This window comes from Urocitellus parryii, chromosome 3, assembly GCF_045843805.1.
Source record: "Urocitellus parryii isolate mUroPar1 chromosome 3, mUroPar1.hap1, whole genome shotgun sequence".
In the NCBI taxonomy this organism is placed as follows: Eukaryota; Metazoa; Chordata; class Mammalia; order Rodentia; family Sciuridae; genus Urocitellus; species Urocitellus parryii.
The window spans coordinates 98397049-98409573 of record NC_135533.1 but is presented as its reverse complement, the minus strand read 5'-3'; the positions used below and the strand labels follow the sequence as shown (position 1 = coordinate 98409573).

Sequence of the window (12525 nt, the reverse complement as noted above, 5' to 3'; positions counted from 1 at the left end):
AGGAGATACAAACCTACCAACCCATTTTTGACCTCTGATATCTATAAGATGATGGATAACATGTGCTGTTTCAAGTCTCTAACTCTGTGGTCATTTGTTGCAACAGCACAGGAAAATGAAGGTACTGAGGAAGATATCCAGTCACTTACAGATTCGGCACTGAGTACCCGCTGTGTGCCCAGTGCCATTACCCAGCTCATCTGGGCCTTCCTTTCTAGGAGGGGAGAGAAAGAATATAATTTTAGAGAATGCTGTGTGCCAGCCACCATGAGAAAAGAATCCTCCAAAGTTGATAACATCGATGTGGCAGGGAGATGCAGTTGGAGCTCGTTTTGTTGAGGGCCTTGGTTCAAGAAGACCTCTGTATGTAGGTGATTGTGAGCTGAAGCCCAAATGACAAAAAGGAAGTTGCTATGGCAGCAAAGGGTTCCAATCAGGGAACATAGCAAATCCCAAATGCTACTGTGCCGAGAGGCAAGAGTTTGTTAGAGTGCAGGACTCCCCTCTTCTGTGGCCCTTCTCACTTGGATATAGAGCTTAAGAGGTAATGTCTTGAGTTTTCTTACCCCTCAATCACCAGAAATGCTCAGATGCTTTTTTCTCCCCCCACACATTTTTCTCAGTCAAGAGGGTAGGGGGTGCATGTGGGAGGCATCATTTATAGAAAGGGCATTCTGTGTGTTGTTCTTGACATCCCATGTGGTGTGCCCAGTCACGGTCCATCTTCTGCTTCTTTCCTTAGAAAACAGTCTGAGAACTCCTTAGGCAGCTTCTGAGAACAGAGGAGTTTTGACTCCCCAGCCAAAGGCTTTCCTCTTCTACTGTTATTTCTAAACAGGCTTTGTAATCTGAAGCTGAACAGCTTCCCTATCTGCAGCACCTCCCAGGAGCCAAGTGGCAGCTCTTTTGGGCTAAGAGAAGGCATCCTGGTGCCTCTCTGCCCAGTTCTTTGTATGCAGAGAAGTGCTTGTTTTACTTGCTGCATCATTATGTATAAGTTGGGGAGGCTGAAAATCATAGATCCGTGTGTGCCCTCATGGTGCCTGCAGTCTATTAGTTGAAGAGGATTTTAGAGCATGTTTATTTCCATCACCTGGTTTTACCAGAGGAAAGGAGACATTCCCAAAGTATGCTGAAAGTGCTGCAGCTCCTGTCCAGTCACCCTGAGGACAAGGAATATTGACAACCTAGGGAACAACTGTGGGGATTTTGAGCCTCAGTTGGCTTCTCTCCTGCATCTTTTTTAAAAAGGTGCCTACTCTGTCTGGCAATCAGTATTTATGAATTGCTTGTATATAAAAACCAAGGGAATTTTCTGCCTTGTGAAACGTTTTTTTTTTTTTTTTAAATGGTCTTGATTCCTGATCAGGTACTAACTTCTTTAAGCCCCCAATTCTGTGCCTTGCCAAATTAGAAGTGTCAGTGACCTTCTAGGACTGCTTTCTGAGTCTGTCTGATAGTCTGGAACCCTGGAACTATGGAAAGGTGTGCCAAGGTTCACACAAAGTCTGCATGACATTGTAATTATACATGAAGTGGGGTCCTTTGGTTTTTGTTTCTTTAATGATCAGAATAAGGTAGTTACACACTTAGTAATACCCATTCACCCAAAGGAAGGGGGGTGTTAAATCATTGCATTTTTTGATGAATGGCTTGTACACTGAAAAATAAATTGGACAAACTGGCATAGAGCTCAGTGAACATGAAATCAGCTATTAGAAGAAAGCTTGTGAACAAATTCTGAGGCAGATATGCATCTTTTGATTAATGCCCTATCAATCATCCACACAGCTACCTTAGCTAAGTCTTGCTGTAATCATTCATGGTTGCTTTTGGAAACACTGGCAGAAACTATAACGCTGCAGAAACGGAATATTATTACTGATTCCTCCCTAACTTACTGTGAACAATGACTGTTTTCACCATGTTTCTGCTTTCCTTTATTAAAGAAATACAATGCAGAATGAAAAGAGAGTTCCTCAAAGCCTGGTGGAATTCTCCTAGGGTATTCTTAATGATATTCAGTCTTAAATGGGCAAGCTATTGTAATGGAAGGTTCTCTGTAGGAATAATAGTAATGTAATCCCATTGAAGCTGCCTTTTATGGATTGTAGTCAAATAGGCAAAAATGTAGAGTCACATTAATGAACAGAGTATATCTCTGGAATTATTACTTAAAGTTGTTGAAATGGTCTGAATTTTGTTATTGTAATTATTTTATTCTCAGCTAATATGCTTAACAGCAATAGCAATTAACCCACCAGATTGGAAATTTGCATGAGTTCTACCTTTGACATTACAAGAAACCCTGATTCTTTCTGAGTATTACACAGCAGGAGAGGAAGCTACATATATAATTTTTTTTCACTGATTATTTTTTTAAAAAGGAAATTTCCATGAATGCAATGATTAGTTTTTCATGCATTTTTAAGCCATTGGCAAAGTCCTCAAGAGCCCTTCTTTCTTTTAAGAGGATTTGATTCCTAAACTGTGGCTGGCACAAAGAACAATTTGCCACTGCCTGCTAGTCGGGAAATCTTTAGGTAATAGCAGTGCTTCTTCAGAACTTACCATAGCCTGAGATACGGTGGCATAATAAAGTGGTGACAGGCATTAGCATGCATAATGGGCTGTAATAGACATTTAATGCTGTTTAGCTAGAGGAGGGAGCTGTGCTCTCCCATTGGAATATTCCTCCATCGAAGCCCATTGATCACCGATTTCAGTGGGGAGAGGTTAATCCATCAGCTTCTGTAACCAGACGGCGCTGATGGAAATTCTTTAGGTGGCATTCTGGATGAACCAAGCTTTCCATCTTTACAAACAAATGAGTGATATGACAAGCATGGTGTTCAAAACACATTTAACCAATTGATTTTCTTTCCTCTTGTAATAAGATCTGGAGACATATGAAAGTGCGTGGTGTGAGCTAAGATTAAAGGAATTGCTTCATGCACAGGAACATACGGAACGCGGAGCCCATAAAAGTACTATAAAGCATGTAGTCACCCATTCTCTTTTTTTATATAAAGTTTGTTATTGCAATAAATAGTTATTATTGAGCTGATGCCTTTTATTTCCGTTTTGCAGAATCTTATTTCAGGTCTGCGGGTATGTGCACATGCACATACGTGTCTCCTCTCAGTAGTCATCTTGCTCTTGGAAGTTTTCCAGATGTTTGGCAGCAATCATTTCTATTTTCTCATTTAAACAGACCTCATATGATTTTTGGTTGGTACCATTGTTGGTCTAAAGCTGCAGATATTGTGTATTTGTGATAGTCTCTGAGGTCAGCGTAAGTGATGGTCGTCTGTTTTTTTATCTTTCCCCATACAGTCCCGCCTTGAGCTTCACCTACCCGTCTGCACCCGTCTCTCTCCATATGCATCAACAGATCTTAAGTCGACAGCAAAGCTTAGGCTCTGCCTTTGGACACAGCCCTCCACTCATTCACCCCGCCCCAACTTTTCCAACACAGAGGCCTATTCCAGGGATCCCTACAGTTCTTAACCCAGTCCAGGTCAGCTCCGGCCCTTCTGAGTCCTCACAGGTGAGAGAGACAGCTTCATGAGCTTATCCATGTTGGTCAACAGAAGAAAGGTCTTGCCACCATTTCAGCCATTATCACCATAAGATGTTGGCATTCTCACAGCTTTATCCCGGCGTCCTGTCTTCTTAACCCAGGAGTGTATTGTTCAGCTTAATGAACATGCTCTGTATATGCCCCTCAGTAAACAAGAGCATCTTCCATGGAGTCATTTTTTTCAAGGGTCGTTTTTTTATGAAGGCCATGCTCTGACCTGGCAACATCTATAAGCCACATCTATTATAAATTAGATTTCATGAATGTATTGCTCTCATTTAGCCATGTCTACTCCTTCGAGAACCAGGCTGCTACTGAGCACCATGTTATACACTAGAATAAGAATACAATGGTGCCATTCCCTCCACTGTTATTGCCACTCTGACATTTGTTTGCAGAAGGCTCTGGACTCTCTAATTAAGAACTTCACAAATGGTTCGTGATGGTCTTCTCAGTTTTTTTTCTTTTGAAATAAGCTACTGGTGCTTGTTAAAAACCTAGATTCCCAGCTCTATCAGAAGCTAGAAGAGTTTTGAAAAGCCATGGGGAGTTTATACTCATGAATCAAAAATGAAGAGCTGCTTCATGAACATATCCTCTGCCTTTGAGCACATTGTCTGAACTCTGTCACCAGGGATTTGGGGCATTATCAGCATCATTGCTCTATTACCAAATAAGCCTGCTTGTCTCCAGTTGCAGGTTTTAATTATGGTCCCTTTCATTGATCAAAAACTAATTTTTGTCTTTGGTCCTACAAATGTGACCAGCAGAACAAGCCCACAAGTGAGTCTGCAGTGAGCAGCACCGGCGACCCGATGCACAATAAACGGTCCAAGATTAAACCTGACGAAGACCTCCCCAGCCCAGGGGCGCGGGGGCAGCAGGTAGGACACCTGGACCATTCAGTTTCCACCTTCCTGCCTGGTGTCTTTTCACAGCACTTTCTCATCCACTACATTGTTGGACTTGGCCATACTTACTGTGCTTGATCAAAGACCAGTTATAGAGTGAATGAATTCATTTCTCTGACTCAAAAACAAATATGAGCAACGCAGAAAGCTATGTGGGGTCTATGTTCTTGATAGCTGAGACAGCTTAGGAGTTTAGGCAGTTATAGTTCAGAAAGTCAGTGATTGGATTCATTTGTTGCTGACCACAGATATGACCAGGGTTCAGTTCTTATCCCTGACCCTGGACCTGAATTACTGAGCTCCTGCCCCAAGCATAAGCTGGATCAGAGCTACTGATATTCCCTGCACTGATCATGTTCTTTTTTTTTTTTTTCTTCTGACTTTGCTACTTCCAGGAGGGATCAAGACATGAGCTACCTGAGACTAGTTAGATTTTGTACTACTTCTAGTACTTTAGTCTCTAGCCTCTTTTGAAGCATGTGTGGGTTATACCCCAAAGACCATCTCATGTGTTCTTGTGCCTGACATGGGAAGGAGCTTGAATGTTAATTTCCCAAAGTGAGACTGGACAAGAGTCTGTATGTCCACAGAATCTGGATCTTGCTATCATCAGGCTGCTTCAGTCCAAATCTCAAACTACTTTGCACCAAATTTCTTCTTTAGTGAGATCTTGGAGGATGGAATGAACCAGTGATCTGGATTTTGAAATCCATTCTCCCTCATATATTTTGCTAGATAATCACCTTGCTGAATATTCCTGAATACCTCAATAGTTTTATCATCTGGGCCTGGACTCAAATTCACAGACCTAATAATTTCCCAGAATTCTGGAAACTTTTTTTTTTTTTTAACACCTTGCTGGGGAGGTGCCATAGAAGACTAGAAAGGGGACTATGTCCCAGAGCATGAGGTGCTATGGTTCTTGGGCCTTGGATCACCAGCATGTTCTTGGAAGCCAGAGACTTAGCCAATAAGATGTAATCCCTCAAAATGCCTCTCACAGCAGGGAAAAGAGACTTAGAAGTAAATCACCCTGAATTGCAAAATATAAGAATAGACAAATTAATATACTGAAAAGATTGAAAACAACCAAAGTAGAAGTACCAGTCTTTGGAGTAAAAAAGCTGTATGATCTAATTTAATGACTTCTCTTATGGGTTTTATTTTGAGTTTTTTTAAAGATGAAATTTTAGATTGTTTTGTTGTTATTATTGTTTGTGTATGTGGTGCTGGGGATTGAACCCAGGGCCTTGTGCATGGGAGGCAAGCACTTTACCAACTGAGCTATATCCCCAGCCCTGGCTTTAACTTTTTATCTCACTGTGATTTGGGTAGTTGTCTTAAAGCACCAGTTAAAAAACTCTCTAAAGGTGTGTTTGGCAAATCTGAAAATATGCACACAAATGATTCCAGGTCTTTGACTTTGTGAGTTTACAAAACCCAGCTGATAGACCAGGACTCTGTTTTATTTTCCCTGAAAAATTACATCAGGAGGAAGACAAATCCAAATCAAATTTCTGCTTTCCCTTCTTGTCTTTCTTCCCATTGTGTCTGATTTTTTCCTCCCTCTTGCTCTCTTCTCCCAACCCCCTACTTTTTCAGGAACAGCCAGAAGGAACAACGCTAGTGAAGGAGGAAGGGGACAAAGATGAGAGCAAACAGGAGCCTGAAGTCATCTATGAGACCAACTGCCACTGGGAAGGCTGCACAAGGGAGTTTGACACCCAGGATCAACTTGTGCACGTAAGTGAGCAGTGTTCAGGAACTGGGCCTTCCAACCATGTGACCTTTCCATGGAGGTCGGCTTCCCTGACCCTGCGCTGAGTCAAGTTTCTTAGCTAGCTGCGTTGCAAACTGGAGGGGGCTTTATGACTTTCTGAGAATAAAGAAAACTCTGAGCCACAGTGCTTGACCTGTTCACTCAGCTAAAGCTTAGTGGAAAATTCAATAAAGTCTTCAATAGAGAGTGTAATGACTCTGATCCTGTAAGCCAGCAAACACTATTTTGAGTTAGCGACTTTGATGGTTATTGAGTAATAGTAAGCTGGACATGAATTATTATTAACCTTTTAACCAATTTTGATTCCCCTTCCAAGACCTGGTAGCAATAGAAAAAAATGGTAGGGGTGGGATTCTATTTTTTTTTTTTTTTGCCCCTCTTGCAAACCCTCACAGCCTAAGGAATATCCCTTTATTCTATGTAGCAATTCCTACTCTATTGAAGTTAGGTAGATATTTGCAGTAAGTTATTCCATAATTTTTGACCTGTGGGGTTAATAGTTCCATGGAAAAGGTCTTATGTGTTTTTAAATGTTTTTAAAAACCACATGGCGGTCAGATAGAGAACCACATCTCCTACAGAACCAGGTTCAGATGTCTCTCCTGTGTATTATTTCGATAATGTAGTGTGTGCACACACACGCACACACATGCGCGCGCACCCCCTTACCCATTACCTCATTTTCCAGTACTTCTTGACACTTGACACTTTCTTAAAGGCCAGCAGAGTCTCTCTGGCAGGTAGAACTGAGGACAACTGACGCAAAAGGGCATTTAGAGCATCCAGAATAAAAAGATACAGGCTCACACAACTTTTGTGCAGAAGTGCAAGGTTCTTAAAGCATTAAGGATGGCTTTACCAAGCAGGGCAGCTTCTTAAGCTTTAATATGGTGGAAAATCTGACAGAGCATGTGTTGTGATTGTCTCTCTGACACTTGTGCCCACACACACACATGCACACAAGTATACACACTAATACTATCCATTCTTTCACAGTAACTTTGTTTTTTTTTTAATTTGATACATATTTCTTGATAACTCTCTTTACTTAAACATTGAAATTATAAAGCCCCTCTGACATGTTTCATGGGTTGCATGAGCTCTTTTTAAACATTTTTCCATTATTTTTATTCCCTTGTTTTGATCCTCTCTGAAAATAATTACAAGAAAAAGCAAATGGCAATAAGAGCAACAAAAGTAAAATAACCAATTCAGACCACTTATATTCCAGGCCTTGCTCTGTGCTCAAGGACCTAAGAAAGGACATTCTTCCATCCTAACCTTCTTTCTCACATGATTGGTGGTGTGTGTAGCAACCCCTCTTTGTGTCAGCTTAGGACTGCACTTTTTCTCTAACCCCAATCTTCTTTTTGTTTGTATTTGTTTTTTATTTTGTTTTCTTACATTTTTTATATTAGTGCATTATAGTTATACATAATAGTTGGGTTCATTTTGACAAATACATGCATAGAATTGTATTTACTCCATTTTAGTGCCTGGTGTCCCTCTCTTTCCCTCCTTTTCTCCCTCCGTTCTCCTACCTCTCCTCTAGTGGTATTCTTTCACTCATTTATTTATTTTTGATTGGTGCTTTATAGATACACATAGAGGTGGAATTCACTGTGTTATATCTATATAATGCATGAAATCTGAAAGTGTGTCTTCTGCAACTTAGCCCACCCTATGTAATATATCCCATTGCAGTTATGTAGTTGTTTAAATATACGGGTTGCCAGGTTATGAGAAATGTTATATACAGGGTGTTTTGAGGATTTAGCATGACATTAGCAGTTTGTCCCCCTCATTTCTTTTTAATCATGTCTCTTTCTAATCATATGGAAAGAATGATAGCTTTCTGAGCACAGATGAAAACTGAAAAGTCAACTGTTTTTAATTCAGGTGTATTTCCTCATTTTATTCATGAACATGATTTGATTTCTTTTCTATTTAGTTTGATGCAAATATTATTTTTAAACAAAGCCTGACTTAATCACTCTTTGTTCTTTCAGACCACTTTAAGGAAACCACAAAGACATTATAATGCTAAAGGGGAGAGGGAATATTTTTTTTTAATAAGGAGATAGTCTCATATGCCATTAATATAATGAATAAATGAAGAAAATCATTTGTGTCAAATTTGCTGTTACAGAAAAGCTGGGTGCAGTGCTGCTTGATTTTAAAAATATCCTTCTGAGCATCTGGGGGTGTAGCTCAATGGTAGAGTACATGTTTAGCATGTACAAGGCTCTGAATCAGATCCCCAGCACCAGGGAAAAAAAAAAATCTTCCTAAGGGTTTGAGGGATGACCAAGTCTCAGCATGCTTTTTTGGAGTGTAAGTCATTGTAGTTTCCAAAGAGCACTGTGTTCCTGTGATTAATTATCAAATAAGTGTACATTTAAAATGAACTGGGCTTCTCGTGATAGGTTGGGCTTAGGATAACATTTTTAGAGTGTGATAGGAGCTTTACCCTTTAACTGCCCAGATGTGAAAGTATTTCAAAGACCTTGAATATTACAAGTATTTGTATTTAAGCTAGTGACATAAGGTCCCTATGGTGTTTGCCTAGAGATATCTGAATTGTTTTAAGGGATGGCTGCTTAAACTGCAAAGTGAATGATTATCATGTTTTCTGTTTTATGGAAACTGGGTTTAAAAAATAGGAATGTAAATATAAACAGTGGATTTTCCTTTTTTTCCAAGTCAGTTGGAAGAAATTCATGTCGGGATTAGAAAAAAGTCCTATGTGTTATCTTTATGATATTAATTTTAGTCTGAGCTAAATTATATGAGTAGGTAAACTTAATTAAATGAATTACAAATTATAATTTAAATAAAGACACTAGCTCATATCACTTATAATCCACCTTTTTTTATAACTTTATTTTACTTATTTTTTTTTATGTGGTACGAGGATCGAACCCAGTACCTCACATATGCTAGGCAAGTGCTCTATGACTGAGCTACAACCCCAGCCCATATTCTACCTTTTTACTCATGTTGGAAGTGTTAAAATTCCAAATTTGTGTATTTAAATTGATTTCACATTGTGTGGCGTTCAGGTACCTTCTTGCTCATAGGGTATCTGGTAGCATTAGCGGTGGCCTAGGATAGAATAGGTGCTTTCAATTTTGTTCATTGAAGGAACAGCTACTTCAAGTCCACCTAATTACTTTGGTGGCAGATGGAATAAATACCAGTTACAAAGCTCACATTTTTTTAGGGACCGGGGAAGCATTAACCCTTTCTTTTCCCATGGCTTTCCTTGGAGACAAAATGTTCTCTGAATTAGTTGATTTTCATGCTACATACAACCAAGAGGCAAGGTGTTAAACCATTCTGATGCTCTGCCTTATTTATAGCCATGACCCATTCTTTTTCCCCCTCTTACAGTTAATAGAAAGATTCATGATTCTTCATGGTTGTCTATCTAGTGTCTGACAGTCCCGACTGCCTGCTAAAGCAAGTCACTATCTATAATTGATATCCTTCCGTGGAATAGGGTGCTGGCTGCAATTGAAGGGCTTTGCTGAAAGCTCTTAAATCCTGACAAGTTCTCCCCTTGTTCTGGTTCAGTCGCTGAGCTGCACGGTTGGAATTCCAGAGTTATTTGAACTTGGTGCAAAAGGGAGACATGTGTTTCACATTAGCAAATCACAAAGTTGAAGAAGAGAATTAGGAACTTGGCTGACTTTGCCTGCCAGGTAGTTTCATTTCCAGTGTAATGCACTCCATGTACTCTTGAAAAGATTACCTCTTCCATTACTGTCCGAACAGATGGGCTAAATATTGCCTTCCCTTCTCTTCCTCTTTATTTCAAGCCCCTCTCCTTCTCCAGTGTGTATTTATTCTAGGTTTGCTGATGGTGTCTTTATCACTGAGATGTTTAATTAATTTCTCTTCCCAGCAAGATAATTATAAATGGGCTTTGGTGCTCTTAAGCTAGTATTAAATTTGCCATAAATTTACTTTTAAGAGGCTAAGAAATTTTATATATATGTATATATATATATATGTGTGTGTGTGTGTGTATTATACAAATACATATGTATACATACACACACACATATATTTTTCTTATTGTTAACCAGGTTTTTCTTGTACTTTGTCCCTTCCTTGATGTCAGTTAAAATAACAGCAAGAAATGCATAGGAGTAGATGGCAAAAACATTAATTTCAAGCACATTTGATTAAGACCCAAGTTTAATATCGATTCATCAAGATTCCATATTTTCTCTTCCCTCGACTTCTGAGAGACACATATGTTAACATCTCAAAATAAGTTGAAAGTACACATTTTTCTTCAGTTTTAAGTTAACTAGACTCTTTGTGTCTTTGTAAGTTACATTACGAAAGACTTGAATCTGAAATTTGTTTCTGAAAATTTTACAGTGTCAGTTTGCAAAGCAATATTTGGTTTGGGCTTTGGTTTTCCTTGTGTTACTTGGTTTAGCTTGTGTTATTATCAAAGAAACTCAGCCTGGCTTCTCACATGGATGAGAGAGGCTATAGGCCTTGCTGAGATCCATTTCCTTCATGTTTTAATTTTGTCATAGACCTAAGTTCTATTTTTTGATTCTTTGATGGTTAAAGTAGCATAAATTGATCTCAGGTTCTCTGAAACTTGCACATTTTGGTCGTGAATGACTCTGGGCCTCTATCAGTGTTTTGTAAAGTTTCTTAAATAGGGAAAAAGGAATAAATGCAAAGGATATGCATCTTAGAGTGGAGTCCCCACTGCTAGGTGCCTCATTATACTGGAAAACATCATTGGTGACATCTGAAAAAGTAAAAATAGCATCATCACCATACACACCTCTTACCCACCTGTTTGCTGTCTCCCCACAATGTTTTGCTCTCACTTTCAACAATTCAGACCTCTATTTCTGTTTTAAAAGTAACCTATAAAATTATTCTTACTGGTCTTCAAAAAGTCATATTATTTCAACGGTTTTATTTCTTACCCTGATCCCCTGCAGAGTAACCTTACAGAGGACCATGGTAATTATACTGGGGAACGCTGTCTTCTCATTGTACAGCAGAACTACAGAGAACGTGAGAGCACCCAGCTTCAATTGGGTGGCATTTAAGTCACTATAATCCTCCATTTGTATCTTTTTAGCATGATGTCAAAAATTCCCCTTTTTGTAGAGTGATTAACCACCTACTTGGATTTTAAATGCTTTCAAGGCTGCAAATTTTGATCTCTAAAAGCATGTTAAAGTTTCTTTTATCCAAAGAATACAGTTATAATCACCTTTGCTGCCATTTGGAAACAAATTGTATACACTGGCAGCATGATCAGCATCATGAAAATGAAGAGCTTTCTTTTTAATATCATAGAGATTTAGATGTAAAGAAAGCACATCTAATTTGTGGAGAATTGATGTATCTGTAGAAACCCGAGGAAGAGTTACAATGTGAAGACATTATTTTCATATTAATACCATGATCCTAAATTTGCATTTTAAATGTTTTCCATCTAATTTTGATCCTTTTGCTAAAGTGGCATTGTACATCCTTACCTAAGAGAAAATTGGGTTTAAGATGTGATAGGGGCCTCAGATATGAGGCAGAAATTAGTTTTATGTGCACATAAAACCTAAAATGAATGAGTGGAGATTTTGATCTTATTTTCCTGTACATGGAGTTGCCAGTTAATTTAGTTACTCTAATTATTTGGAAACATGGCATATAAAATATAGACGTAAGAACTACCAACTTCAAAGCCATCCTTTGACAATTTTGCCTTAAGGGTCACATTCTTTGTAAAGTTGCTGACTAAATTGCACCTGCAGAAATTGTTCCCATGAAAAGACACTCAGAAGATGGGGCTGGGGCCAGGGTGTGAGGGTTGTGTGGTCCACCAGCTAACCCCCCCACCCAAGACCCAGCTGGAATTCTGAGTGGCAGCCCCATCTCTGCCCTGACTCTTGGGATGACCTCCATGGAACTATTTGACCCTTTTGAACGTTATTTTCTCACTTATCATACTGTGAAACAGCCGTGAAAATAAACGCTGTCCCCAACGTCCAAGGCCAAGAAGAGATCACATGCAGGAGGCCTAATGAGAAACAGACAGAGGGTCTAAACGAGGTCACTCCATCTCTGGTTGTTTTATGTGTTTGTTTTTTGCAGGGTTGAGTGGGGGAGGGGGGTGGATTTGTGTTGTCGGTCTTTGTAGCTTCTGTGTGTTAGCTCTAAGGCTTATTTTATATTATTGCTAAACTGGGACACACTTCACTGAAGCC

At 39.3% G+C, this 12525-nt stretch overlaps 1 protein-coding gene across 1 annotated transcript in view; it reads left to right on the top strand.

The window, feature by feature from the left end:
- The window catches only part of Gli3 (GLI family zinc finger 3), a 272709-nt gene that overhangs the window by 202188 nt on the left and 57996 nt on the right, over nucleotides 1-12525 (top strand). The window contains exons 8-10 of the mRNA XM_026410532.2: nucleotides 3337-3550; nucleotides 4354-4467; nucleotides 6097-6237. Of these exons, the coding sequence (XP_026266317.2) occupies nucleotides 3337-3550; nucleotides 4354-4467; nucleotides 6097-6237 (469 nt within the window). The remainder of the gene's footprint in view (nucleotides 1-3336; nucleotides 3551-4353; nucleotides 4468-6096; nucleotides 6238-12525) is intronic.